Genomic DNA, 27,099 nt, shown 5'->3' with positions numbered 1-27,099 from the left:
TCTAAGGAAGATTTTGATTTTTAAAACCCCCTCCGAAATTTACGACAAAACCCCCTCTTCACGATAAAACCCCTCTTCAATATAAGACTTCAATAATATATAAAGTAATAATACATTAGTCAACAGATTCTATGAGTATAGCCAAGAGGGATTTTGTCTTTAAAACCCCCTCCAGCGGGGTTTACAGCAAAAAACCACCTCTTCAATATAAAAAAAAAGCAAATTACACACTCAAAAATCTATGAGCGTAGATTTTAAATCCCCCTCATCCAGAGGGCATTAAAACCCCTCAAGAAGGTTTGAGTTTAATATCCCCCATACAGAGAGTTTTGAGGTTGAAAACCTCTCTATTCAATATTATTCTAATGCAAACTACAGTTAACAAATTCAAAGGGGGTTTTGAATTTGTTAAAAAAAACAACTCCATAGATTTTTTAGTTTAAAACCCCTACAACAGATGATTTTGACAATAAAACTTCCCTTTTCGATATAAAGTCTAAAGCAAAATACATTCACCTAATTCCAAGAGGGTAGCCAAGAGAGGTTACACATTTCTACCAGTGGCTGGGCTCCATTAATAAAGTGCAGTGATTAGTCATCTGCCAAGATTGAAAAAGACTAAATGTGACTCAACAAAGATGGCTAAGACGCGTTTTAGGAATCAGTTATAGAGATCGGGTCTCAATCAAGGAAATCCTATGCCGAACTGGGAATTGACTCCTTAGTAAGATTATGACAGAGCGTCGCATGAGTTTTGCTGGACATGTTCTCCGACAAAATGAATTACGCATAATAAGAGTTGCGATGACATGGAGGCCATTACAAGGAAAGCGCAAACTGGGACATCCTAGTACAACTTTGCGCTACACTTTCATAGAGGTCCATACAGCAGGTGGGAAGAGGCTTCAGACATTGCCAGTGACAGATTTTTTTTGGAAGCAGCTTTCCGCCCAATGAGCCGAAAGACGCGGGAGGTAAGAAGTCAGTAAGAAAAGCACATACGTTTTTTTAAATAAAACTTTTTAATAGCAGGATAATGCACTGTAGATACCTCAGAATATGCATTTTGTTGGCTTTCAATACCGGAAATAGTGCTTGGCAGCGGGGCTCCGCCCCGTGCTGGGGAACCGCTGCACCCCCTTGCTGGCAAAAGCGGGAAGTCTACAATTTTTCCACTCGAAGCAGGACGTTTTGGCGCCCCGTTTTGGCGCATGGGACGTTTTAGCGCGAAATGTTTTGGTCACATAACTTACGTTCATTGTATTATTTCTTTAAAAAGAATCCTACATATCAATGTTTGTATGAGTGTTTGTGTCGAACGTAGTTTTCATGTACAAAACAATAGATACTTTAGTCCGTTATTTTTGGTATTTAAGTTTGTTATATAATTATTGTTAAATCACTAGCATTACACAAGACCAAGCTGCCATCCATACTTCACAGTATGTTTGCATGAAATAGTCAAAGATATGAACACTTTTTATGTTTGGGGGGGGGGGGGGGGAGTAGAATTTATACTTTGTTTATCTTGGTATAATATTGTTGTAACCCTGCCTTGCACCAGTGCTTGAGGTGCGCACTAGCGGACTAGTGAACGTAAACAGGAAGACACTAGGAGAGAGAGAATAACAGTGCATCAGGGATTGTGAAGAGTCTGAATGTTTGGAAACTAAGAAGCCAGCTTTTGGTGCTGCCTGAAGGTTGCAGAAGGGACCTGGAGCGAAGCGGGGAAGGCTGTCGTTGGTCCACATTCGGGTTGCAGTCTAAAGGACTGGTAAATTAGTAGAAAGACTCTGAGGAAGCTGAAGGATGCTATGTGTTTGTCCTAGTGAATAAACACCTATCTTTATTTCCTGTTACACTGTGTTGAATTGCCTGCCTTTACGTTGAGTGTGTAACCTAGAGTTACAACAATTGGTGTCAGAAGTGGGATTTAGGCAGCTCAACGAAAGGAAACAATGACAACGGTGAGGAAGCTAGATGAACTTAGCTGTAAACAGTTAAAAGAGGAGCTCCGAGCCAGGGAGCTGAGGATCTTCTGTGCCAAAGAAAAAATGAGAGCCAGTCTTTGGCAGGCTCTTGTTGATGAAGGGGAGGATCCGGAAATATACCTGTTTGAGATAGAACCAGATATTGGTGAGGTGCTGAACACCATGCAGAACTGGTTAAGAAGTGAACTTTGTACCTTCCAGGATTCGATGAATCATTCTATGGACAAACTGATACGTAACGTGCAAGGCCAGATCAATCCTGTAAGAGAGAGGAATCTAACATCATTCAACAACAATGAACCGTTATTCATTCAAGACTGTGGCTGTACTGATAGTTACAAAGAATGCGTCAATCTTAACAAGAAAAACGCAGATGAACAGAGAGAGACAGTCGAAGCAATAGAAGAAGTCTGCTACGCGACTGAAACTTTTGATGTAACAGCTTTGAGTGCAGCAACGACCTGGACGGAGCAGGAAAACTTTGAGCCTGCGTTAGAGCCTGTCACTTTGGACCTTATGGACCCCTGTCGATCTGCCAGTGCCTACGAGGGGAACTTGAATTTTGATTGCTGCATTCAGGCGGTAAGCAACAACTGTACATGCGGTGCTTCACGAAGGGAGTGCAAATGTCAAGAAACCCATCAACAGGGTCTGAAACCAGTGGACTTCGATACTTCTGTTTTCACCAGCGAGAGAGGCTCTGAAGGTGGTCAGAAGAACCCTGCAGCTGATGGACTTTTGCACCTGAAACGTTGTAAAGGTGCCTTACAGACAATTCTCCCTGAGACGGCTGAGGCTGACAGTTTGTTAAACAGCGTGGCTTCATGTGGGTCTACAGCTCTTTCACGAGTCATCCTTAGAAAGGGTCTGATGAAGCGCAGTTCTGAATCAACTGCATTAACAACAACAAGAGCTGTCAATACCACTCGATGTGTCAGGTGGCTGACGCCAGCGACAACCGCCAGGATGGAGAGGCCACGTTTGCAACATCGTGTCGAAAGAAACTTGGTCAACTGGAGAAGGAGAAAACGGCACCTGCAGAGAGCAGTGTGGATCGCTTTGTGGGGAGCACGCTCCATGCAATCTATGACTCCCACTGACCGACCTCCACCTGCATTGATCAACCGTAAACATATTTCTTTTCGGGACGAAAAGACTAAGGTGGGGGTAGTGTTGTAACCCTGCCTTGCACCAGTGCTTGAGGTGCGCACTAGCGGACTAGTGAACGTAAACAGGAAGACACTAGGAGAGAGAGAATAACAGTGCATCAGGGATTGTGAAGAGTCTGAATGTTTGGAAACTAAGAAGCCAGCTTTTGGTGCTGCCTGAAGGTTGCAGAAGGGACCTGGAGCGAAGCGGGGAAGGCTGTCGTTGGTCCACATTCGGGTTGCAGTCTAAAGGACTGGTAAATTAGTAGAAAGACTCTGAGGAAGCTGAAGGATGCTATGTGTTTGTCCTAGTGAATAAACACCTATCTTTATTTCCTGTTACACTGTGTTGAATTGCCTGCCTTTACGTTGAGTGTCTAACCTAGAGTTACAACAATATAGTGGAAAAATCTGTAAATTATACATTTTTAAACACATTTTTAAACGAAAAACAGTAGTTTTTGTACCTTATATATAAGTTATTTGAGTAATTATTTTTTATATCTGCTAACAAATCTTATATTATGTGAACTATTAGAAGTCCATTAATCAATGTGACTTATGATATACTGCATGTAAACGTGTGTTTGTGTTTCTCGTCATTAAACTTTGGGCCGCTCACGGAATTAAAGATTAAGATTATAAATTCGCACCTGGTGATGTCAAGAGGAGTGCTAGAAACGGATTATCGTCCTACCCACGAGAAAGGGAAGGGGTGGAGGAATGAGTAGATACAAGGAGTGAAATGTGCCCAGAAGAGAGGGGGGGCGGGATAGGTGTCACAGGTAATGACAAGTCCGAAAGAGATGATCGCCAGACGCATGACGCCAGTGACCAGTGCTGGTTTTGTCTTCATTTGTTTGACTTAACCTGCGTCATGGGATGATGTCACCCCAATCACCCCTAACCCTAACCCTAACCCAATTTTTCAAAATATATCTTTTAAGAGTATCTTATCTTGTTCGGATATTAAACTAATGTCAATTCATTTTTTTTTAATGTCTTTTGGAAAGAAATCGAAGAATGCCCTCCAGTGCGCTTAGCAGAACTCACATAGAATTAAAGGGGAGGGGATAGCATGTCATTACCTTTCAGGAATCTGACTTATTATATATTCATGAAATAAGCAAAACATTTATAAAAAAAAATTAAAACATTCGCTGGACGGTGTTAGAATTCATACTATACATACAATATTATGGTAGAGTGAAATAAACATTGTTAAAAAAGCTACGTGCTTATTAAATTATCATCAAATTATATCTATATATATACACACATACTTTTGCGAAAACAAATCCTGGCTACGCCCATGACTAACTTTTGCAATAGCAATTATTTTGCTCTTAATAACTAATGGATGATAGATTATAAAAGAAATGGACCCTTATCAATAACAAAATCCTAGTTAAGCGAGTGTATAAATATAAATGATATTGTCTTAGAAGATGGTGGCCTACCGTTAACGAGGGTGTCATGTGGCCAGCCCAACAACCAACCGCCTTTACTTTTCCCCAAATAACGTCAGGTACCCATTAGAGCTGGGTGGACTCGGAGGTGCCGAAGATCCCGAAATTAAAAATCCCAGTTTTCACCAGGATTCGAACCCCAGACACGATTCGGAAGCCAAGCACTTTACCACTCAGACACCACACCTCCCTTTCTAGCGTGTTACGCAATAGTATTTGTTGTATGTTAAGTGGTCAGGCAAGAAAATAACACATGGGTATGGCTAGTCAAGCATGCTGATCAACCCTTATGTAAGTTATAGAATCTACACAATGTCGTTTATTTTTCCACTGGCTATAGAGCCCAGTCTGTCCGTAAGCTGAATTGCAGTTTTAGTTAAACTTCATTGCTATACTTTAAGAAACTATATTAAAAAAATTAATAAATAAAAAAAAATTCAATGAAACGAAACAAAGTCACCAATAAAATAATATTCTTCCAATCTTTTACTAATACTGGCAACAACTGTGAGACAGGGAGAAATCATTATTTTACAACTTTAATTGAGTGATCATTATAAAATATGTTTGATTTTTACATTTTGACAATTAAAGAGAACACTAAACAGTTTAACAGCAAACAACATGAGTCATACAATGGAAAACAAAAGAGCTTTAAAGAACAGAAAGACTTCATTATTATTGGCATTCCATCTTACTTAAGGGACATTTCAGTGGGGGCTTAAAAGAACTAAAGAAGTTTCAAATATTTCTAACCACATAAAAACTCATCAAAAAGAAAAAATGGTGTTTCTTTTACTTTGTTTAAGATTCTAATTCTGGAGCGAAAAGATTTACATCCTAGACCAAAGTGTCCAGGAGATTGACATAAAGTATTGTTTGTGGTGTCAGAAGAAGTCTTGGGGTGGTAAGTAAAAAAGGGTAATGCTTCTTCAACATTTATACATATAAGATAAAACTGAAAAAAAATTTCTTTAAATTGTTTGTGACATATGGAAGGCATACAAGTTAAAGGATGAGACACATTGACACTTTCATAATAATTAGACTTTTTTATATGGAACATTGACACTTATATAATGAATTGAATAATGCTATGTTTTTTCTAGTTTTTAGTTGCAATATGAACTAATAAAGTTGTTCATGTTGATTAGTATACATTCATAACGACACATGGTGGAACCTCTATAACTCCAATGACGTTTTTCTTAACTTAAAAATGAAAAAAGCTATTTGATTTCATGATAGTGTAAGTGTCTACATTTTACATCAAGTTGGGCCACAGATACTAATCATAGTGTATCACCTTCAGAGGAAGATCTTCAGAATGTAGCAGACTCAAGGAGGACATCAACTAAGTAATCAATGTGAACCTGACCTTGGACCCTGTTTATTATGTGACTTTTTGACAGTTAAATGTTTGTTATGTATTAAAGAAACAAGTCTAAATAAATAGAAAACTGGCATGTATGAACATTTTGTATGAACATTAAAACCTGAGATACAAAATTAGATTCTGTTAATTCAAAGACAAATACGAACAGAATATTCTATTCTATCATGATTCATCTTTAATATAAAGAATAAATACAAATAATGGCACAAATAATATATATTTTTTTTAACTTAACTTATCTTATAAGTTGCAGACATTCCTTCTTAACAGAAGATAATTTTCCATCTAGTCATGCATATTAGTATGAGACTTATAATTCTTCTAGGTCGGTGGTTTTCATGGCTTCCATTACATACTCTAATGTCATTAAAGATAGAAGGAGCACTTGTATGAATTAGTCCTAGCATATGGAATAAGAAATGTGCCTTTATCTTTGTGCCTTGCATTTTGTGTAACTAAAACAAAGTAACCAGTTTTTAATATTTATGATCCTATTATGTTCCTCAACTAGCGTTTGCAGTAAACATATGAAAAAAAAAACATACAGTGTTAGTATACAACGTGAATGCTTGATAAATATGAATGGACTTGTGGTGTGATCACAGCATAGTTACCTCCCATGTTTACTAAAAGTGAACAGCTGCACATACTCATACACACACACACACAAATATTACCCTGTCTAGATATTTACACATAATTCTAGCACAGCCCATGTTGGGGAGCAGTTACATTTAAATCAAAATGAACAATTTCAATAACCACAGCAAAACTTTAAACAAGCTATTGTTTAGCTTATCTCCCCTTTATCAAAATAATTTTAAAAAACAAACAATATTTTAACAGTTGTGCAAAATATATATTTTTTAATATGATTAAAGCGATATTATGAGTTCTCAATTTAAACTGGTGGTTTATTATCATCCCTCAATTATTGATATAATGAAACATAGGGGAATAAAATTGAGCAACATTTTAGAAAGTACATTTATAAATATAATTTGGCACTTGAGTAATACATTCTTGAACCATCACCAGATCCCACAGCACATTATGAAGAAGAGCTTCTTAAAAATATAAAAGTATTTTTGACCTGTTACAAAATATACAGTTTATAAATATTTTTCGTTAAGTTAATGTGTGCATTCGATAATTTCATTTTAAGTTTTTATTTATAATTTCACAGTCAAAAAGCATATTCCTCTATAAAATGCTGGACTTTGACTGATTACTATGAGACAGTAAATGGGCAAATAGAACAGAGTAGGCGATAGTCCAGAGCAGCTTTATGAATAGGATCTCCTTGTTCCAGATGTTGTGTCACCCTCGATGCATAGCTTAGGATTTAGTTCAAGCAGTCTGGACACATTTCTCAAAGAAGTGCAGCCAAATATATGAAGAAGTTTTAATCTGAAACAAAAAATATGAATATAATGTGATTTACGTGCAATTATTTCTGAAGTCAGACTTGTCAATTTTTAAGCCAAAATATTTCATTTTTGAGAAGGGAGGAGGGATGTTTAGGCCTGTGACTAAAATTATTTAACAAGACTGAAGAGAACACCTGCACAATACATGGGAAAGAAATTCCTGAAAAGTAACAGTACTACAGTTGAGTCACACACAAACAATACCAGAAACCTACTGGTAAATATGGTGTTCATAATTACATCACAGAGAACGTTTGTTATCTTCTTATTGTTACCTTCTTATTTTATGAAGTACAGATGTTTCTTCAAAAAAAAAAGATAATAAAGCCTACACATGTGTTCCTGGTTGTGAATTATATCTTAGCCACAAAAGAAACAGAATAGAAGTAAATAGATTTAAAGCAACAAATCATTCAAGTGTTGATTTATAATTCTATTACAAGACTGTTAGTAGAATTTAAACTTGACTTTTATAAAAATGTCTCATAAAACTAATAAGCAAATACCGTTTGAAAGTCTAAATGAAATTGAAAATGAGACAGGTTTGTATTTAGACAACAGTCCAACTAAACAACTGTTACTGAGTGATCTAATGAGTAGTATATTTATTTTTACTTCAACATTAAGTAACTTGACCAATCAATCTGCTGTAGCTTTAAAATAGAAATGTTTCCATTAGTGTAGATGAAAGTGAAGATAAAAGTACTGAAACAATTATTTCATAATTTATAACCTGCATTATATTTGTTTGTTTTTTTAGTACAGCAAAATTTAAAGTCAAGAACAGGGAGACAACTCTTATAAAGGTACTCCACAGCAAACATGAATGTTTCTCTAGGCAGATATTAAGCACAATTTCTGGATTAAAATGAAATAGTATTTTCTTCACTTTTTTTCAAGTAATTCTTTTCAAAGATGCCAAATTTATTCTTGATAGCTGTACTTATAACAGATTAATAACAATGTAGGTCAAGTTGAATATCTAGACTGTATTTGGTTGTGGGCAGCATGAGCCCAGAGTGTATCACTGACATTGTGACTAAGGTGTGCCTTCATGTTACTTATGTTATATATTTTGTACATACATCAGGATCACTGAATTATTAGTTAATATGTTATAGTAACTACTCTAGATCTAATTGCTGTGTGTAACTATCATTCATGTCACGTCATATCATTCAATCTTTGTTACATAAGCGCTTGTTGTCAACTATTATATACGTCAACCTATTGTCATTACTTGCTCTCTTGTTTAATTAAGTGATATATAAAATGATAAGACTGTCAGGGGTGCCCGGGCAGACAAGCCAAGGGAAAATCCAACCCCCGACAACCTTGTAGTCCAAGTGTTACGTTACCTTCGACACTGCTGAATGAGATTTACAACGCAGCCTTCAGACAAACCAGGCAGGAAACTCAGTCTCAGATTTTCTAAATACATATTGCAACTGTTGGAGGCAAGCTGATTGACGCTGCATAGAAAATAAAATAAAATAAATTTCAATGACATGAGCACTAAAAACAAAAAAAAAAAAAAACACTAAAAGAAAAAAATGATACTAAATAACTGCAATACTTTCCAAATGGTCATATGGAGCTATTCTAAAATGTAGTTAACAAGAGTAATGTGCTCTTTATTTACACTGTACTTGAATAGTTCCAATTTAACCAGCATTATTGAGGTAAGATCATACACATGCTACAGCTTTTACTTTGTGCAGACACTATCATGTTAGAGTTTAAACAAAGGCATTGAAAATAGTTATACATTTGTAAAATACATAGCTTGTCTACACATTTTATATTTCAATCTACAACAAACAATAAAAATAATTGTTTCTTTTTTACATTTTTAGATTTGCTTTCATGTCAGAATAGTTCAATGACACTATGGATCTTTAAATAAGTCAATAGAATAGTCTCAAAAACAAAAATTCATAAGGTGGTTCTGGAGCCAGTAGCTTTACTTTTTTCCATCATGTGCAAGTCTGAAAGTTTGGAGAAATTAACTATTTCCTCTAATCCAAAGTAAATATCTCAATCTGCTTCAAGGCTCAGATCCTCTTTTTCTGCATTGTCATTTTCAGGTTGGTTCAGATAACCAGTCCATATCAACTGTGCATTTGTTTCCATATCAGGAAGCTCTTAATGTATATGTTTTTTTTAAAGGGGTGTTTTAGAGGACCTTTCCGAAAAGTATGTAGCTTTAAAGGACTTGGTCAGCATTCTCTAGAGACACCCAACTAAGGCCTGCTATGTTTCACTAGATTTTATTTTCTAGCTTCAGGATTATGTGTTGTCTCATTCTGTTGTGTCCTGTTCTGAGATGAAAAATTATTTGTTGATCAGACTTTGATCTGAGACCATTGAAATAGCAGTCTAGTGATTTAATGCTATCACACTAGTGGATTTCAAGAAGCGAATAGAAGTATTGAAAATTTACAAAAGTCTGTAGTTTCTATTTTATTACACAGCTCACCTTGTACTGCTGCATCTCGTAGAGCTGATGTCTACGCTGGTCAAACGATCACAGTTCTTAGCCAAACTGATCACACCTTGGTCGCTGACTCTATTACACCCACAAACATCGAGCACTCTAAAAAAAATTTAAGTACTATATTATGAACTTTTTCCAGAAGAATATTGAATCTTACTGAATAGGTGACAATGAAAAATACCAAAACCTATTTTTTTTTTAAATGTTAAAGACTCATGTGATTATAATTATTTATAATATTGTCAGCTGAACTGCCATATTTGCATTCCTAGAACTTATTAAATATATTTCTATTTTAATATAATAAAAAAAAATAAAAATTATTGACAGTTTAAAACTAATTTCCTTTTTGTAAAGTTAAAACACAATCTAAGTCAGAGAGAAAGCATCAGGAATAAATGATATAAATATGGTGTTGAAGCCAACAATTAAGAGAAGTATATTTCTAATAACAATAAAACCTATTTAGCAAATAACCTAATTTACTAAACATTTCAATAATTTCTTATTTGTTTTCAAAATTATTTCAAGTTTCAGCCCTGCTCACTTTAATCTCCTGCCATTATGTAGAAAGTTCAGGGATTTATCTTCATTTCTCAAGGGATATCTGATGCATGCCAAGTGACAGTAGAGAGGCAGTTTTGTTGAGATTTCTAATATTTAGGATAGACTTTCCTCTAGGGTTACTAAGACCAACTTCTACTTTTAGAAAATGATTTACCCTTATACAAGCCTGAGCTTCACAGAGATAAAAGCAAGAACACTTAAGAGCTGCATGTGGACTGACCTTAAATTAGTCTTCAAGTAGGTGGCCACCTCACTGAGTGCAACATCAGAGATCTGCTGACAGTTGGCCAAGACAAGTGTATGAATACGTGGGCAGTTTCTAACAATTTTTCTGATGCAGTCATCTCTTAACTGAAACACAGATATGCTAATTTAATTGACTCATCTAGTTAAATAAATATTTCATTTGAAATTAATGGCAATATACACTACGAAGCAAAGCCAAATAAATGAGATGAGATGTTATAGTTCAAAATGAGGAGTCCTCCTAATTTCTTACATGTTTACATCCTCGCAAGTCAAGCTCTTCCACTTTAGACAAATGAACAGAAAAACTGATCATTACAGAGTCAGTCAACTAAGGGAAAAAATAAAAAAAACACATTTATTTAGAAAACTATAGAAACAATTTCATTAGTCACAAACTGGTGATTCATTTAAGATAATTTTTTTTTCAAATAATTATACTAATTCATCATAGAAAAAGAGTTTTTATTTCTGTTGTCTGAACCTATGGTAACCTAACTGTCACCTAATTAAACATAAACATGATTTTTTCATGTAGAGTTTATTCAGGATTCTTTGTGTCTATAAGGGAAAAAAAAAAGGCAAAATATATCAAGGGAGGTAATTTTTAAAAAGTATTTTGAAAAAATAAGCTTATTTGGGATGGCCCATAAGTTTAAACCTTGAATTAAAAGAAAAGATAAGCTTGTTTAGGATACAACTTAAATTTAAACCTTGAATTATTTATGTGCATTTGTTGTTGTGTCATCAGACCTTATGTCTGAAAGTATATGGTGGCAAGCATGGTCAAGAGGCCAAGTGCGCTTGAACTTGGCTTGGCTTGGCTACCTAGAAGGGGGCTCGAGGTTCGACACCCGACTCGGGCAGAGTTGTATTTACTGAGCGCCTAAAGGCAGCACGGAAAACCAACTTCTAGATACCCCTTCCCCCCAACTGGTCCAGAAATGAGATTGGACCAAAAAGTGCTCTGAGCATGCTATAAGCATGAAAGTAGCGCTATATAAAAGCTATAATTTTTTATTTTTTTTTATATATAATTATACGAACCATACAATTCTAGAGTTACACTACTTTAAAGAGCTATTGACTAGTGAATCAAAGGTTTGAATCCTAGTGGTGATCAGGATTTCTAATTAAAATTTTAGGATGTCCTGACAGCTTAATGGGTAGCTGATATCTTGTGGGGAACATAATGACAGAAGATTGGAATGCTATCTCACCAATGCCCAACAATACCAAAGGCCACCATCTCAATGAGAAATTTTGATAAATTTTCCTAACATGTTGAAAATGGCAGAGAACAATGGAAATTAACCACATATGGTAGTGTTGTTAGATGCACATTCTGACAGAGTTTGAAAATATTTATTTTTTAAAGAAAAACTTTCGCCTGTACTCACCTTGTTGCAGCTTCCTAAACACAATCTATGCAAATTACTACAGTGCTCACCAATCTTGGGAAAGACTGAGGCTGTGAGTGAGAAACATGCATAGAGTTCCAGTGTTTTTATGCTGAAATATAGTTTAATAATTGTATCTAAATCTGTACAACTTTTGTCATATGTATATACTTTATACATCAAATAGACACCAAAAATTTTGTTTAGAATATTTAGTTTTCACTTTTACCATACTGCCAATATATTGTTGTGAGGCAAGTGATAGAGTATTTGGCTGTACTAGTTGTTTGGAGCTACAAGCCAATGACCACCTAACAGCATATACAGCCTTTAATCTTTTATGTTTCCAGATCATCTCTCATTGTTAACATAATGATAGATCAGCTTATATTTCATCATTATAAACTACACAACCAAAAACCAATAGCTTAACCTCTTCACACCGTTACCTAGTAAACACACACACACACCATAACATGGCATAAATTGGGGGCTTGCGTTTAAATCTGACTCAAGCTGAGTACTTCAAGGCAGCATGGAAACATTCTTCCAGATGCCCCCTCACCTAACCAATCCCAGGTTCACAAAAAAGATTTGACCATAGCGCGCTGGTCATATGATACGATATAAAAGTAATTGAAAAAAAAAGCAAAACATATTTATACAAATTACCTTTTTCCATGTTTTTTTAATAATGTTAACAAAGCATTGTCACTCATTGATTGAAATCCATTGACACAAACACTTTCAAATCTGAGCAAATAATGTTAAAGAAAAGATATTTTTTTAATAGAATAAATGGTACCAGGTAATACAATTAACCTGAAAACGTTTTTTTTTCAGCATTATTATTAAACAATTTTATGAATAGAAGTATTGTTTTAGGAAAATATTCTTAAATGTTCTGAGTTAGGAAAACAGTGAACTGGTAGCAGAATGGTTAGAGGTCTGCTCATGGAAGAAAATGTAGATGGTCATTATACTTGCCACATAGTACAATCAATCGTCAATGCTGACAAACAAATGATGACTACATTCTAATAAATCCCAAAAGAATGCTACAGCCTTTTTGTTTTACTAAGCATGAAAACTAAACTTATAATGGCCATAGCTGAAAAAATGTTGCCACAGTATAAGCCCACAAAGAAATGCAGCAATATGATATAGTTTGCTCTAGGTAAGAGTTCAGTATTGGCACATAGAGATTAAATATAGTGCTGACTTTATGAAACCTTTTTACACAGCCCATGAAATGCAACTTTTTACAAAGCCCTCTTCAATAACAAAAAAAAATATTTGTAGTTACAATACAAAGTAATATATTTGTTCTGCCCAATAGGAAGATGAATTGTTAGGCACACATAACTTTTCTGAAAACTTGTAAATAGAATAAGAGCTGGCCACTCTTTTCACTTACTTTTCTGCACATTCTGATATTGCTATGAGCGCCTCGTCTGTGATATTGCAGTAACTGGCATCCAGATGTGTCAGTTTCTGACAGTACACAGAGGCAACATTCAGTAAGATAGATCCAACAAAAGATCCTTGACTGCAGCCACAGATATTCAGTTCCTAAAAAGTATGAATTACAATAGAATGCATTTATTTTTTTTCCCATTCTTTTTAACAAATGAACAAGACATAACCTAAAACTTGACGACAAAGAAATAATTTTAACAGTTTAAAAATTGTAGATAACCTACTCGCAGTCTTCCCTGAGATTGCCTGAAAAAATTATGTAGTCCAGAGAGAGAGACATCATTTCCTTGACACTTCACCATAGCCAATGAGAGTGGTCTGTGGTTAGCAATCGTAGACAAAGATAGGTCTGTCATGGCACATCTAGGCTTCACTGTTATGTACCTCCCTATTATCAGAAATTGTTCCATAAGGCATTGCATATAATTCCCAAAATACATATTCGAATCTTCTTAGGCCCAAAGCTCCAGGGATATTGGAAAGTACATTGTTTTTTAAGTAGCCTAAAAGAAGATAAACAACTATTTTATATTCATTAGCATTCTAGTCTAGTTTATATTTCAAAACTGGACATATTTAACAGTTGTTGGAAGATAATGTAACACTTAATGTAGGGAGAGTGGGTTGAGGAACAAGGAGATGAAATAGTTCATGTAATAAGAGAAGAGGAAAAAACAAATTACCAAGTGAAATACTTTCTATTATATTAGTTCTTAAAGTGTGTAGTCAGACTAGTTTATAAGTTTGAAATCAAGATAAAATATAAAATACTTTTTTACAAAAAACAAAGCTTTTAAGAACAAAGCTTATACAAAGAGTAATTTTATCAATTAGTTTGGATCAGTCCTGTAATTAAATTTGTAATTTGTAGACCAACAACAATAAATCTGTGTGATTAGAAATATTTTTACCAATTGTTTTTCTTTTCATGCTATTAGCTTTCTCAATATGCTATGATCCTATAACTTATCTGGTCCAGTTGGAAAATTTGGAGAGGGGGGGGGGGGGGGAAGAAAGAGATATCTGTGTTCATTTGACCATAATCCATAATTGCTTTTAAAATCATTTATAAAGAAAAAAAAAAGGGGGGGGGAACTACTTGAATTTGAACTCATGGCTCAAACCGACATACTAATCACTCTGCTAGTTAGGTGCTTATGAGAATAGAAGATTGTATAGTTATCAATTGTTTGTTTGAAACTTACTTTAAAGCAGGGACCTATTAAGGGGAATAATTCAGCTTAAACCACCAATTCAGTCACATACAATTTCTTTATTTTGTTCAAGATACCAAACAAAATAATTAATTACCAATAGTTAATTACCTAATCAGTTAATTTTTTTTTTGATTGATTCTTATGTTTTCAGGTAAATGAAATAATTGTGCGAAATTTCAGCTTGACTTGAGATTGGGTGTGGGAAGAAATAAGGTGTACAAACTTTCTACCAGGCAGACAGAGTGTGTTGATATAGCTTTGTAAAAAAACATTTGTATTGCTCTGCACACCAGAGTTTGAAGACTTTTTCTTTCCCTTAGGTGATGAAATATATGAGACCTATTCTTTTAACAATACTGTTCTTAACAGATGTTAGATCCAGGTTACAAAACAGGTAACAAGCAAGCAGTATAAAACAAGAAAGAAAAACAAAAAAATTGTTATACACATCAACATACAGAGAGTTTCATCATTGGCCAGTCTGCAAAAATAACGACAGGTCAACATCAGGTTCTTGAGGTCTCCCTGTGTCAGAAAAGCAAAGACGTAGATCCAGATCTCATCTGGTAAACATTGCCACATAGACATTTCACCCTCTGCGAGGCGAGGAGTCTGGAAAATAAAAACGCTTCCTATTGTTAGTCTGAACATTTTCTTCCCTCACTTACGTCTGGCTAGTATTTTTACTAATTGCTTTTTTTTTTTGGAGTCAAAGTTCAGTTCAAGTTGCAACCAAAATGGAGAACTGATGCCCCTCATTGGTTGATCCCAGAAGTGAAATTTCAGTTAAACAGGTTATCCTTTCTATGGTGAAGCTTACATCAATAGGAATTTTTTGGCCAGTTTTGCAGACTAAATAATAAACCCAGTTTTGAGACTCAATAAAATTTGTATCTGGGATACTCACTACTGAGTCATTCATTGTATTTTTTTAATGACATAAATTTGTATAATAATATGGATCATACAGCTATCGATTAGCCACATCATTAAAAAATTCCTCATTGAACAATTGTTAAGGGGTCCACAATGAATTTTTTTTAGACAAATCTTTATCCTGCTAGTACCAGAGGATGAAATTAGTTAATTTTTACAGTAATAATAGTAATAATATAATGATATAAAAATTTTGAAAAAGCAAAAGTAACCCAAGCCTATTGTATAACCCTTATTGTCTGTAATCTCTCATAAATTAAAAGACAGTGGTTCAAAGAAAATAGTTAAACTTTATTTTCCAACCTAAGATAGCATAAAGAACATTTTTATAACAAGATTTCTTGTAAAAAATCAAAACATTCAGATTTTTCACAAATCTTTTTTTTTTTTGAAAACTCATTGAAAAAAAAAAACAGCTATAGTTTGAACCAATAAGTTTCTAGATTTTAGACATGATTTAAAATTTAACATAAAACACTTTTTTAAAAAGCCATTTACATTTGTACGAATTAATATGCATTTTAGAAAAAAATTTGGAGCAGTTTTTTATTAATATTATTAGCAACTAAAAATATGAATTTAATAGCAATTGGATAAAAGGTTCAAACAAAGACTTCTCAAAAGCTTGCCAGGATTCAAGAAGGATCCTAAAACAAGTTTATTATATCAAAGAGCTTTCTTCAAAATAAAAATAACAAACACTAATACTTAATATGAAAAATCAGGCATATAGAACTCACCATTTCTTGCAGCTTGTTGTAAGCATTCTTAGCCACTGCATGAAGTTTATCTAGGAATGTAAACAAAATTCAATTTGTCTTTGGTTAACAGACATAAAACTATAAGCAGATAACTTCTTTATTTTTTAAACAGAACCTAGTTGAAATACATAAATGAAAGAAACTAGATTGAAAAAAAAAAAAAAAAATTTTTAAATCTTGCAAACTTTAATTAGTAACTGTATCTATATGAATAAATGTATCTATTGATACTTTACTTGAAGCACACTAAAGTTGCTTTTGTTTAGTGCAGCTTTCATGCTTATAGTATGCTCATTGCGCTATGGTCCAATCACTTTGGGGTTTGAGTTTTTATCACATCGGCACAATTTAGGCCATGTCGTGCCCTTAATCCTTCATCCAATCACTTTGCTGGACATGTTAGGGAGGGATGGGATAACTAGGAGACGGCTTCCATGCTGCCTTTCAGTGCTCAGCAAGCATAATTCAGCTTAAATCAACATTTAAACTTGAGTCCCCTTGATAGGTAGCCAATTGTTTTCTTGCCATTCATTCCATTTGTGTAATTATAACATGGATGTGTGGATGTGACAGTTGGTTTATATAGGATTTCTAAAAACATTTGTGGTCATAAAAGTTTACTGTGTTCACATGTAGAGTTTTTTTTTTTATTTCGTTGTAAGTTATTAAAGTAGTACAGTTCCCCTGTCAGACCTTGCGATCTATAGGGCAGATGATGTTAAGGATGTTAAGGACATCTGTTTCTGTGGCCAACTGTTAATCAGCATGTTAAACATAATGACCAACCGCCTTTACTTAGACAGGTACCCATTATTATAAATTATTATGTCATTTTAATTAATAACGGGGTCATGCTTCAAATAATGCCGGGAACTATTGGTGTTCAAAGATTTATACTATACCAATCTACATGTATGAATAAATTAATTTGAAAGTACCAGCTTGGTGAACATCTTCTTGGGGTAGCCGGTGAAGTTCAGCGCAAAGAAATCTGGGTGAATCATCACCATCTTTACAAGTTTGTAGCTCAGTTTGATCAGCGACAACAGAGTCAGACATACACGGAACATTTTCTGAAACTGACTCTGAAGTTTCTCTGAAAAATAGAAATTAAATCCCTTTATAAATAATGTTGCACATAAATGTTACTAAGCATTTTTGGGATCAAATAATGCTAATAGGACAAATGTATAATAATAATAAGAAGAAATGTGCATAATAATCATTCTTGTTATTTATCATTAAAGTGAATATGGTCGGAGTAAATTGTAAAAGAATATGTTTAATAATAATTTTTTTTTTTAATTTTAAGGTACATTTTCAAGGCTAAGAAACTCTTTAACAAATGGAAATGAAGTCGACCTTTTGTTTTTAATGTATAAAACCTTTTTTTCGGCCCAACATGTTCGTCAGTTATCGTAGATTCACATTTTGAAATCAAGGCAATGAGAGACAATTAGGTTAACAATTCATTCCAGCTTGAATCATTTAACGAGACTTATTTTAACTTGTTGTGTTCTCTCCTGGTCCTACAACTATATCCATGTTCATATTTTTCCTTTATTTACTGACCTTACAGGATCTTCTGAGGGTCCAGCAGATGTAGTGATTAGTTCTCTTTTGACAGGACTGCCTGATCTAGTCTGAACAAACCCAATGGACATTCTAGTAGCATTCACTTTGGCACTGGCTGGTCTCTGAACAGGATCAGCAGCAGATCCCCTGATACAGTTATATTGATTATATTTTAAGTTTTCATTGCAGTTTACAGCTAGCTAAATATTTTCAAAAAGCTTATATCAACTTACTCTCCCTGTTTGTTTGGTAAAATTTTTGTACATGCTATTTCTTCCACACCCAATTTCGGACCCAAATATTTTTACAAAGCTTATAACAGCTCGCTCTGTCTGTTAAAAAGTTTCTACACATTATTTCTCTCTTCACCCTAACTCAAATTTTTTTTTATATATGCATTTAAAAAGCGAGCATGGTAATATTCACACAAATCTTCCTTTATTTCCTCCTCCCCCTGTCCCAACTGGTCCAGCAGAGTGATAGAATAATAGCGCATTGAGAAAGCTAAAAGCATGTAATTGCATTAAACAAAAACAATTAGTAAAAATATTTCTAATCACACAGATTTATTATTGTTATTCTAGATCTATTACTAATTTAAACACATGACTGATACAAACTAATTGATACAATTACACTTAATTTAGCTTTGTTTTTTTGAAGTATTTTTAAAATGTTTTTCTTGTTTAATTTCTTTATGGTTAGATGTTTCACTATAGAGCATTCAGTAGGATAATGAAATAATATTTTTGCAAACTAGCATTAAAAATCTAACATCTTTAAAGAGATTAATAAACACCTACATACATATGCAGACACAATATTAAGGACACCACAAACCTAGGTTTGAATCCAGCACTTGCTGGTCTTTGTTGTCTGCTAACTCCATAAGGCCTATCAGGCAACATAATACTTTCCTGGTTATTTCTGGAGTCAACAGCTTCATTAATATTGGACGCACTTCTACTTTTGCTTGGAGGGGTTGGATGCATAGAGTTAGTCGCCATGTTAAGGCTGGATCTGTCAAAGGAATTGTTTAATATTTAAAATCTTGAAAAACACTTTTGTTACACATTGGAATTTCATTGCCACCTTTAATGGCTTGATTATTTCACACACACAAAAATATCATTCATCAAGTTAAGCTATTTTTTTGTTCAAATTCAAAGTATCATAATTGTTGGAATAGAAAGAATTATTTTCAAATATTATTCAGTATAAGTTACTATTTTTGTTTAGTGGTTTAGGGGTTTAGTGCTCTGATGTGTAAACAGAAAGTCACAGTCAAGTCCCACCATAAAGAAGAAGCTGGTGAGGCCTGAGTCTCTACAGCTATGACTGGCATAGGTTTTACTTTTTTTTTATTGGAAATCTTTGTAGTAAAGACTTAACTCTTGTTCCTCTCCTTTAGCCATTGGCTAAGTCTTATAAGACTAGATAAACAATGGCATTACAAAACTTATAAAAAAAATAGAATGGTATTGTTGGTGTGATGTTTTTTTTATGAAACAAAGTTTATTGAATTTGTTTTTAAGTAAAAAATAAAGCAGCCTTTTCAGACCTTGCGTAAAGGTCATCTCTTTCTATGACTGCCAGTTAATGAGAGTTTTAATGACCAGCACAACAACCAACCCCCCTTTCCTTTTTTTCAACTTAGGTACACATTACAATTGGGTGGACTCCGGGGTATTCTGAAATTCAAAATCTTAAATCTTCACTTCAGGTACCTCAATTCGGAAGCCAAGCACTTTACCAATCAGTCATCATGCCCCAAATTTAAGATTGTGTATGGGACATTTTTTTTTTATTTGAATTAATTGATGAAAAAAAAAATTATCAGCCCTATTTTTATTTTGAACAAAATTTTTTTTTACTTTAACTAATGAAACAATAGTAACATGCAAAACAAATGAAAAAGAAGGCAGCTAGAAGAAATGTTTATGCCTTTTAGAAGTAAAAATTTATTTAATTAAATTGAATAAATATGGTACATTATTTTAATGGGAATACTTAAATTATTTTCAATAGTCAATTCAACACATCAGCATTTAATAACCAAATTACCTTGTTGCTAATTCTCGGGGATGAAAAGAACTCCAGGCTATATTTGATCTAGCCCAGTGGCGTTGATGAATGGGTGCTCCATTGTTAATTGTCTGTTCTCTTTTGCCTCTGTTCATAGAGCGCTGCTGGGAAGACAATGGTCTTCTTTGAGACTTTAAAAATGTTCCTGATTGAGACTCTCTTGAATGGACAATTTCTTCTCTACTGATAGGGACATCTGAAAAATTCTTCTGGCTATCATTGCAGTTTGCAAGATTTTCACCATCATCATTTTTATTTCTTTCCGAGTCACTTTCACTGGAGCTATTCTCCTCCTCCTCCTCACTAGACAGAGCCAGATTCAGGGCAGGGACAACAGGGGCATCAGAAGATTGGTTGCAGTTTCGACTGTCCCTGATCTCCTCATAGCCAAATATTTCAACATCTATTGCCATGTCTCTATGTCTTTTCTTTCTTTTGCCCAACTTTTTCGGCAAATGACCATTCTCATTGGAGATATTTTCTAACTCGCCAACGGTTACATTGGACTGTATATTTTCTACTTGCTTCGTAAAATTAGATATTGGAACAGAAGTCTTTTTATTAGCTTTGGAAGAAGAAGGTTGAGCATAACTGGCTTTAGGTGCTCTTCCCTGCTCAGAGGATTTTTGCAGTTCTTTCTTGCTGTAGGCTATGATTATTTCCCTGAGAACTGGATCACTGATTTGTTCAAGTATCAGAGACTCGGAGACATCATCATTAGATTCATGGGAGAAATTTTGTGTATTCTTTCTTCCTTCAGTCTGATCAAGAGACTCTGTACTTACTTGCAGATCACCAATTGATGCTCTTCCACTGTCTTTAGGTTCTTCGTTGTCATCGAAGTTTTGCCTGACTGGAGAATAGGTCAAGGATCCACCACGTCCTGATTCAGGTGAGTCTTTGTGAGGATAACTTTCCCTTTTGATTTTAGTACCTGACTTTAAGTTTAAGGAGACATCTGTTTGGACCTCTGATGTTTCTGAGAAATCAAAACTTTGATTTGTTTTGCTAGTTCTACTAGGTTTGTTTTTTCTATTTCCTGGCAAAAGTGGTTCTATGCCAATCAAAACCTCCCCACAGGACACACACCAGTTCATATAAGCCTTATTGGAAGTACCACACTCAGGGCAACAGCGGACGCCTTTGGAGAGCATCTCAAAATCTTCAGAAGGGGCCATGTGTTCATATTTGGGGTCACTCCTGAGGTGCTTGAGGTGAGCCATGTCAACTCCCAAGCTTTGAAGTCTACTTGTCACACCTTTGGCTGTAGCTGTTGTCACAGACGTCATGGCATCATCATTGTCATTCTCACCAGGTTCAAGAGACAAGTCTGGCACTGTTTGAGGTGTTCTTTCATTAAGATGCAGTGACTCAAAATATCTCTCAAGTTTGTAATCACTGAATCTCATATCCTCTAAATGACCTCCATCAGTTATACGCCTGTAAAAAAAACCCACAACAGTTTATGATAAATAAAAGAAAAACACTTTTGCAAAAATGTACTGGTTAGAATAAAATGGATTTAGCAATTATGATTAAAGCCAAGTAAATGTGGAAACATTTCCATGATGATAAAAGGAATGATAAATTCTGAATAGGTCCTAGTGTATACTATAATTCTGAGACAAACCGGTAAAAAAAAGCCTTTGAAATATGTAATATTTGTTCTTGTCCAATAAGTTAAATCTGCAATGTCATGTACTTTGAAGGATTTTTTTTTATTTCAAAAGAATAAATCACAATTTTTTAGCAACTCTAAAATTGTATAAGTAGTTTATGAAATAATAAAAACATGCCAAACAATTTGGGATTTCAAATTTTTTTTGTGTGCTCCTGAAATAGAATATATAACAACTGAGACAATTACCTATTTACTGGTCCTGGATATGAACTCTCCCTGGGAGTAAGTGAAGGTGGCATTGTTGGAGGATGTGGTACTTTCAAAGCTGATTCTATATTCTATAAAAGGTAGACAAATGTATTTTGTTAAATATGTGAGCTTCATTGAGAATCGATAGGACTTAATTTAAAATATTTTTTGTATTACCATTTTATATTTTTATTTGAGGGATTTTTTTTTTTAAAATAGATATAACATGAACTTCTTATATAAAAGTAGAAATAAAAGAAGTTAAATATTGAAAATGTATGTTACTATTCAACAATAAATAAATATCTTTCTTCAGCTTAATTTTCTTGTTATGTATATTATCTGCAATGTGGATTCTCTCTAGAGACTAGACATTTAGCTTAGCATCATTAGAATGCTAATCTATCTATGTGTGCATTATATCCCCACCCCTTCCAAATGTGTAACACAAAAATGAAGGCTGGTTCAGAAAAAAAAATTAAAATCTAGGTCCTTACCTTATTGTCTGAAGTGATTAAACTGTTAATACTGTTTCTTCTAGTGCCATGCGGAGGAGGATGTGGAACAAATGGATGTTGAGGTGGACTGCTGCTGCTGTGTTGGCGAGCTATAGGTGGTGGTGGGAGGTGGAGAGGTACACCATTGGGAAAGGTAGGCACCCCAAGAGGGTTCACAAAATGTGGGGATGGATAATAAAAGGAGCCGGGTGAAGGAGGAGTTGAGAGAGTAGTCTGCCCCATGTACTGTGAGGTTGAAGGAAACCTTGGGTACTGAGGTACAGTCTGGGGGTAGCGGTAGTATGAATGGCCACTGTCTTCAAATGCATAGTATGGAACAGGTGGACCTGAAGCGTGAGGGCTCATTGGGGTTCCCTGTTGCTCATAGCCACCTGGATATAAAGGGGGAGGAGGAGGAAACGCAAAAGGGTTTTGCTGATGTGAATATGAAACCATACTGGCTAACCCCTCATAAGAAAGCCTCCTCCTGGGAGTGTTGAATACCTGATCAGATCTCAATAGATAGTCCATCATGTCTGGTTTAAATCTCGGCGCAGTCTGTTGGTCTAAATACGTAACATCGGATAAACTTATATCTTGAGAGTTTAAACCTACTTTTCCACCATAGGCTTGTCTATAAATTTCATCAACAGAAAAAGAGTTTTTAGTGTTTTTGGGTACTGTCACTTGTTCATAATTTCTGACCTTTTTTAACAGATCTTTTTCCCCTTCTGTGATTTCCTGTAAATCTCTTATAATGATGTTGCCCTTACTGCTGCTCAGCTTGCTTAGGTTGCTGGGTATTTGTAATCTGTCATCCATCAAAGCAGATTGTTCACTTTGGTTGGATACTACATTTATGATGTTTTTTTCCCTCTCTTGCTCCTGGTGTAGTCTCTCAATGTCCAAGCTTACTTTAGCAAGAAGATCCTGCAAACCTTTCTCTCCTAGAGCTGCTTTAATACTCTCCTGCATCCTAGGACTAAAGGGTTCATAAGATGGCTTGCTTCTCTCAAAGATTTTCATTTCAGACCCCAAATTATTTGCCTGAGATGAGGATGATCCCAGGTCAACCCAGTTTCTTTTATGATTGGGGAAATTTTGATATCTTGAATCAGAGCTTTGTGATTCAGTTTTGCTGGACTGGATTAAATTTTCCTTCAGATTCACAGGCCTGCTATCTAGCTCTCCAGTGATCTTATCTGGTTGAGAACTTATAGTATTTTTAGGAGGCATTATTGCAGAGAATTTTGTCTCTTTTTTCTTTAATGAGTTTTGTAATGTACCTTGCAAGTTTTTTACACCATCTCTTGATATTTGGTGGTTTTCATTGTCATTCATGTGTCTCAGCTCAGCCTGTTCATTGCTTGGTGCAATTACTTTTATTCCAGGACTGTCAGGAGCAACATTTACAATACCATCAGAAGTCACTTTGTGTGAATTAAAATACTCCAAGCGTTTTCTTCTGATCTCTTCAGCCGTAACTTGTACATCTTCCTCACATTCATCCGATGAAGACTGCATGATTGATTTTTTTTTATTTCATCCACACTTCATGAAAAAGGAATCAAGGTTTCAGGGATTTAAACAATCATGATTGATATCTGAAATAAATAAGAAAAAAATGTTGATTTAAAACTGATTTTTTTAGTTGCAATTATTTTGGTAGTTTATTATTAAATATTTATATATATATATATATATTCATGTTCAGTAACACAAGCTATTTACAAGACATGTAGGGCTCCGGCCAAATATCATATTTTACTATCCGGCCTTATGCAGCTCCGGCAATCTTCTTTTGCAAGCTTAACTCTTTGACTCTGTAGCAACGCTACCATCATTGATTTTACCCAGCTATAAAGCTCAGATCAATGCTGGCAACGTCAGTGTTTTAAAATTTATATTTTCTCTAGTACTGTATGTTTTTAATTGCTTTAAACTTTATCTTGAATAGTTTCCCTTTGATAAACATCTGTACTTTCCTTCTTTCAATGTGTTTTTACAGATTTTTTGAAAGAGTGGTGTCTTAAAAAGGCTCTTTTTTCTTTAGATTTATGTTCTGGATGATAGTGATAGGGGATAATGAGCTCAGAACATTCATTTTTGGTGTTTTTAAATGGTTTTCATATATAGTTATGTTGAAATATGAATAGATATTGTGAATAATAATTTATTCCTACTTTGGATCATGATATATTTTTTTAGATCTGATATAGACCCAGAGCTGTTGACTTGGCCATGGTGGTCAGTTTTCATTTTTCCAATAGTAGTGTTATGAACATAAAGATAAGAGAGTCAAAAACAATGTCTGTATAGTATGGCTTTAATACACTGAATGACTACACAACACACAATTCGTGAGCACATTCTTACGGACGAGTTACAAGCACGTGTAAACACAAGAACGATAACCGATACAGAATATAATTTTCATAACATTCACCCCCGGTTCAAATTATGCTAACTAGTATTGTAAACAATAAAAGAATTAAGTAAGTGTAGAATAATAATAGAGATTCAAGTAAACAAACAATGTAGAATAGCATGACATAATGTAACATGTTGACATAACATGGTAAATCAAATAGCTTATTAAAATATATCATGATAGATCAAATATCACATTTTTTGATTCAGTGTATTAAATTGTTATGAACAGTCGAAAACCAAGACTGTATAGTATGGCTTTAATACACTTTAAATTGTTATGAACATAAAGATAAGAGAGTCGAAAACCATGTCTGTATAGTATGGCTTTAATACACTGAATGACTACACAACAAACATTTCGTGAACACATTCTTACGGACAAGTTACAAGCACGTGTAAACATAAGAACGATAACCGATACAGAATATAATTTTCATAACAAGTAGTGAAATGGATTATTAGCTCAAAATGTCTATTTTATGTGTTTTAGATGTTTTCTCTATAAAGTTTTGTGACATTATGGATAAATATGATAAAAAATTATTTTCCAATATGGATCATACAATTTTTCCAAGATAAGTTCTAGATCTAGATCCTGGAGGCTTTTTTGCAGTCAGTAAGTTTTTATTTTTAAATTTCAAACATTAATATAAAAATAATTTTCTTTGGTTTATAAAAATTGCTTTGTTCTATATAAAAAGGGCATGTATGCCTTTTTAATTCTGTACTAAATATATATCATTTTCTAATAAAAACAAAAATGTATAAAAATGTTTAATCAAAGCATTATTTTCACTCAGAAAGGGAAAAAAACATTAATTCTGTCCAAGTATGGAACATAGTTACGGAGTCAAAGCAGGAGGATGATGTAAAATGTCCCTAAAGGTGCTATAGATCAACTCAGGAGCCATTTCACCCTCACTGGCACAGAGGAAAGTAGCTGGCAGGAGATGGCCTCTGAAAGAGACAGTTGAAGAGCTCTTACAATGTGGCAAAGGCTGCGTGACAAACATTTGAAACCCAAAGGAAAGCCCTTATTTACTTATTATAAAATTGAAGACAGGCGCAGAAGACCAAAAGAAATTAAATTTGGTAAATAGACCACTGTATGGCAATGGCTTAAAAAATGCGTCTGTACTAGATGCAGAAAAATATGCAGCTTACAACTCAGTTTGCATAGTCTTGTGAAACACTGCACTCATTCTTAATCTTTGGAATAGACCAGATGACATTGCCATTATTTGACTATTACTAGACTAGAGTAACTACTAATTTATATTAATTAGGTCAAATCTGTACAAATACTCTTTCTTCCCTAGCACTATTAGTATTAGTAATTATAGTATTATAGCATGGATGGGTTGCCTGAGCTAGCAAGGAAAACCAGTGACTTGGCAGAATTTAGGTCATTGGTTAATATGCATGACTAAATGCATGGGTGTAGGACGTAATCATCTTCTATTTTTTTTTTAAGAAACGTCTGTATCATAAGAGTCATAAGGAAATAAGACTTAAAGATAATTAAATCATAGTCATAAAAGACGATAAGTCGGATAAGTTCCGATAAGATCATAAATTTGATAAATCATCATAATAACTTAATAATTTTAAGATATTAATTAATTAAATTATAATTATTTTTTTTGACAAGTCAATTAATTTTAAATTAGATTTTACACTTACTGACTAGACCTAGTAAGTCTAGATCTTTATTAATGTTAGGAGAATTTAAATTAAAGAAATAACAACTATTACAGTAAAAGAACAACAAAGGTTAAGTTATTTAGTTTTATTTTTCGACAAATTTTCTGTCTGTGTTGTTGACGCCATATTGTTTTACCGGTAGTTAGGAGGAAGTGAAGGTAAAAAACAATCGAATACAAAAGCATGAAAAAGACAATTAAAAATTATAGACCTCCATTGCACAATACATCTCTACATCTTATCATCTATATATTAGACAAGATTTAGATGTCTCTGTATTATTAGGCCCTATATATATATTAATTTTTTTGCAGTAGCTGATCATTCGCTCAAATATACGTGTGGGATTTCTGGCTTATTTCCTTTCCTTTGTGAGAATATTCAATGCCTCTCACTGA

At 34.3% G+C, this 27,099-nt stretch overlaps 1 protein-coding gene across 2 annotated transcripts; it reads right to left on the bottom strand.

Annotated features, from left to right (window-relative positions):
• Window positions 1-5,071: 5,071 nt before the first annotated feature.
• Window positions 5,072-26,841, bottom strand: LOC106074555 (uncharacterized). 2 transcript variants are annotated; one of them, XM_056044479.1, is made up of 18 exons: window positions 26,681-26,841; window positions 22,565-24,168; window positions 22,065-22,156; window positions 20,177-21,637; window positions 18,953-19,132; window positions 18,110-18,259; window positions 17,476-17,633; window positions 16,517-16,566; window positions 15,299-15,452; window positions 13,848-14,011; window positions 13,562-13,716; window positions 12,817-12,897; window positions 12,145-12,256; window positions 10,998-11,075; window positions 10,719-10,849; window positions 9,914-10,030; window positions 8,793-8,906; window positions 5,072-7,414 (listed from the first exon to the last, which is right to left on the bottom strand). In XM_056044479.1, the coding sequence occupies exons 2-18, from the start codon at window positions 24,086-24,088 to the stop codon at window positions 7,291-7,293; spliced, it is 4,845 nt and encodes a 1,614-aa protein (XP_055900454.1). In that variant the 5' UTR covers window positions 24,089-24,168; window positions 26,681-26,841; the 3' UTR covers window positions 5,072-7,290. The 2 variants fall into 2 exon arrangements, with proteins under 2 accessions (XP_055900454.1, XP_055900455.1); XM_056044480.1 differs by having other exon boundaries at window positions 26,753-26,839.
• Window positions 26,842-27,099: the final 258 nt, after the last annotated feature.

The sequence above is a fragment of the Biomphalaria glabrata genome, chromosome 10, assembly GCF_947242115.1.
Source record: "Biomphalaria glabrata chromosome 10, xgBioGlab47.1, whole genome shotgun sequence".
In the NCBI taxonomy this organism is placed as follows: domain Eukaryota; kingdom Metazoa; phylum Mollusca; class Gastropoda; family Planorbidae; genus Biomphalaria; species Biomphalaria glabrata.
This window is presented reverse-complemented; position numbering and strand designations above follow the sequence as displayed.

Bases quoted from the DNA above. Each gene is read 5' to 3' on its own strand.
- LOC106074555 (XM_056044479.1), bottom strand. From the start codon at position 24,088: ATGCAGTCTTCATCGGATGAATGTGAGGAAGATGTACAAGTTACGGCT. The intron at 22,157-22,564 runs GTAAGGACCTAG...TACCTTTTATAG, and splicing joins TAATCACTTCAGACAATAAG to AATATAGAATCAGCTTTGAA. The intron at 11,076-12,144 runs GTGAGTACAGGC...TTTTTCCCTTAG, and splicing joins GTTTAGGAAGCTGCAACAAG to TTGACTGACTCTGTAATGAT.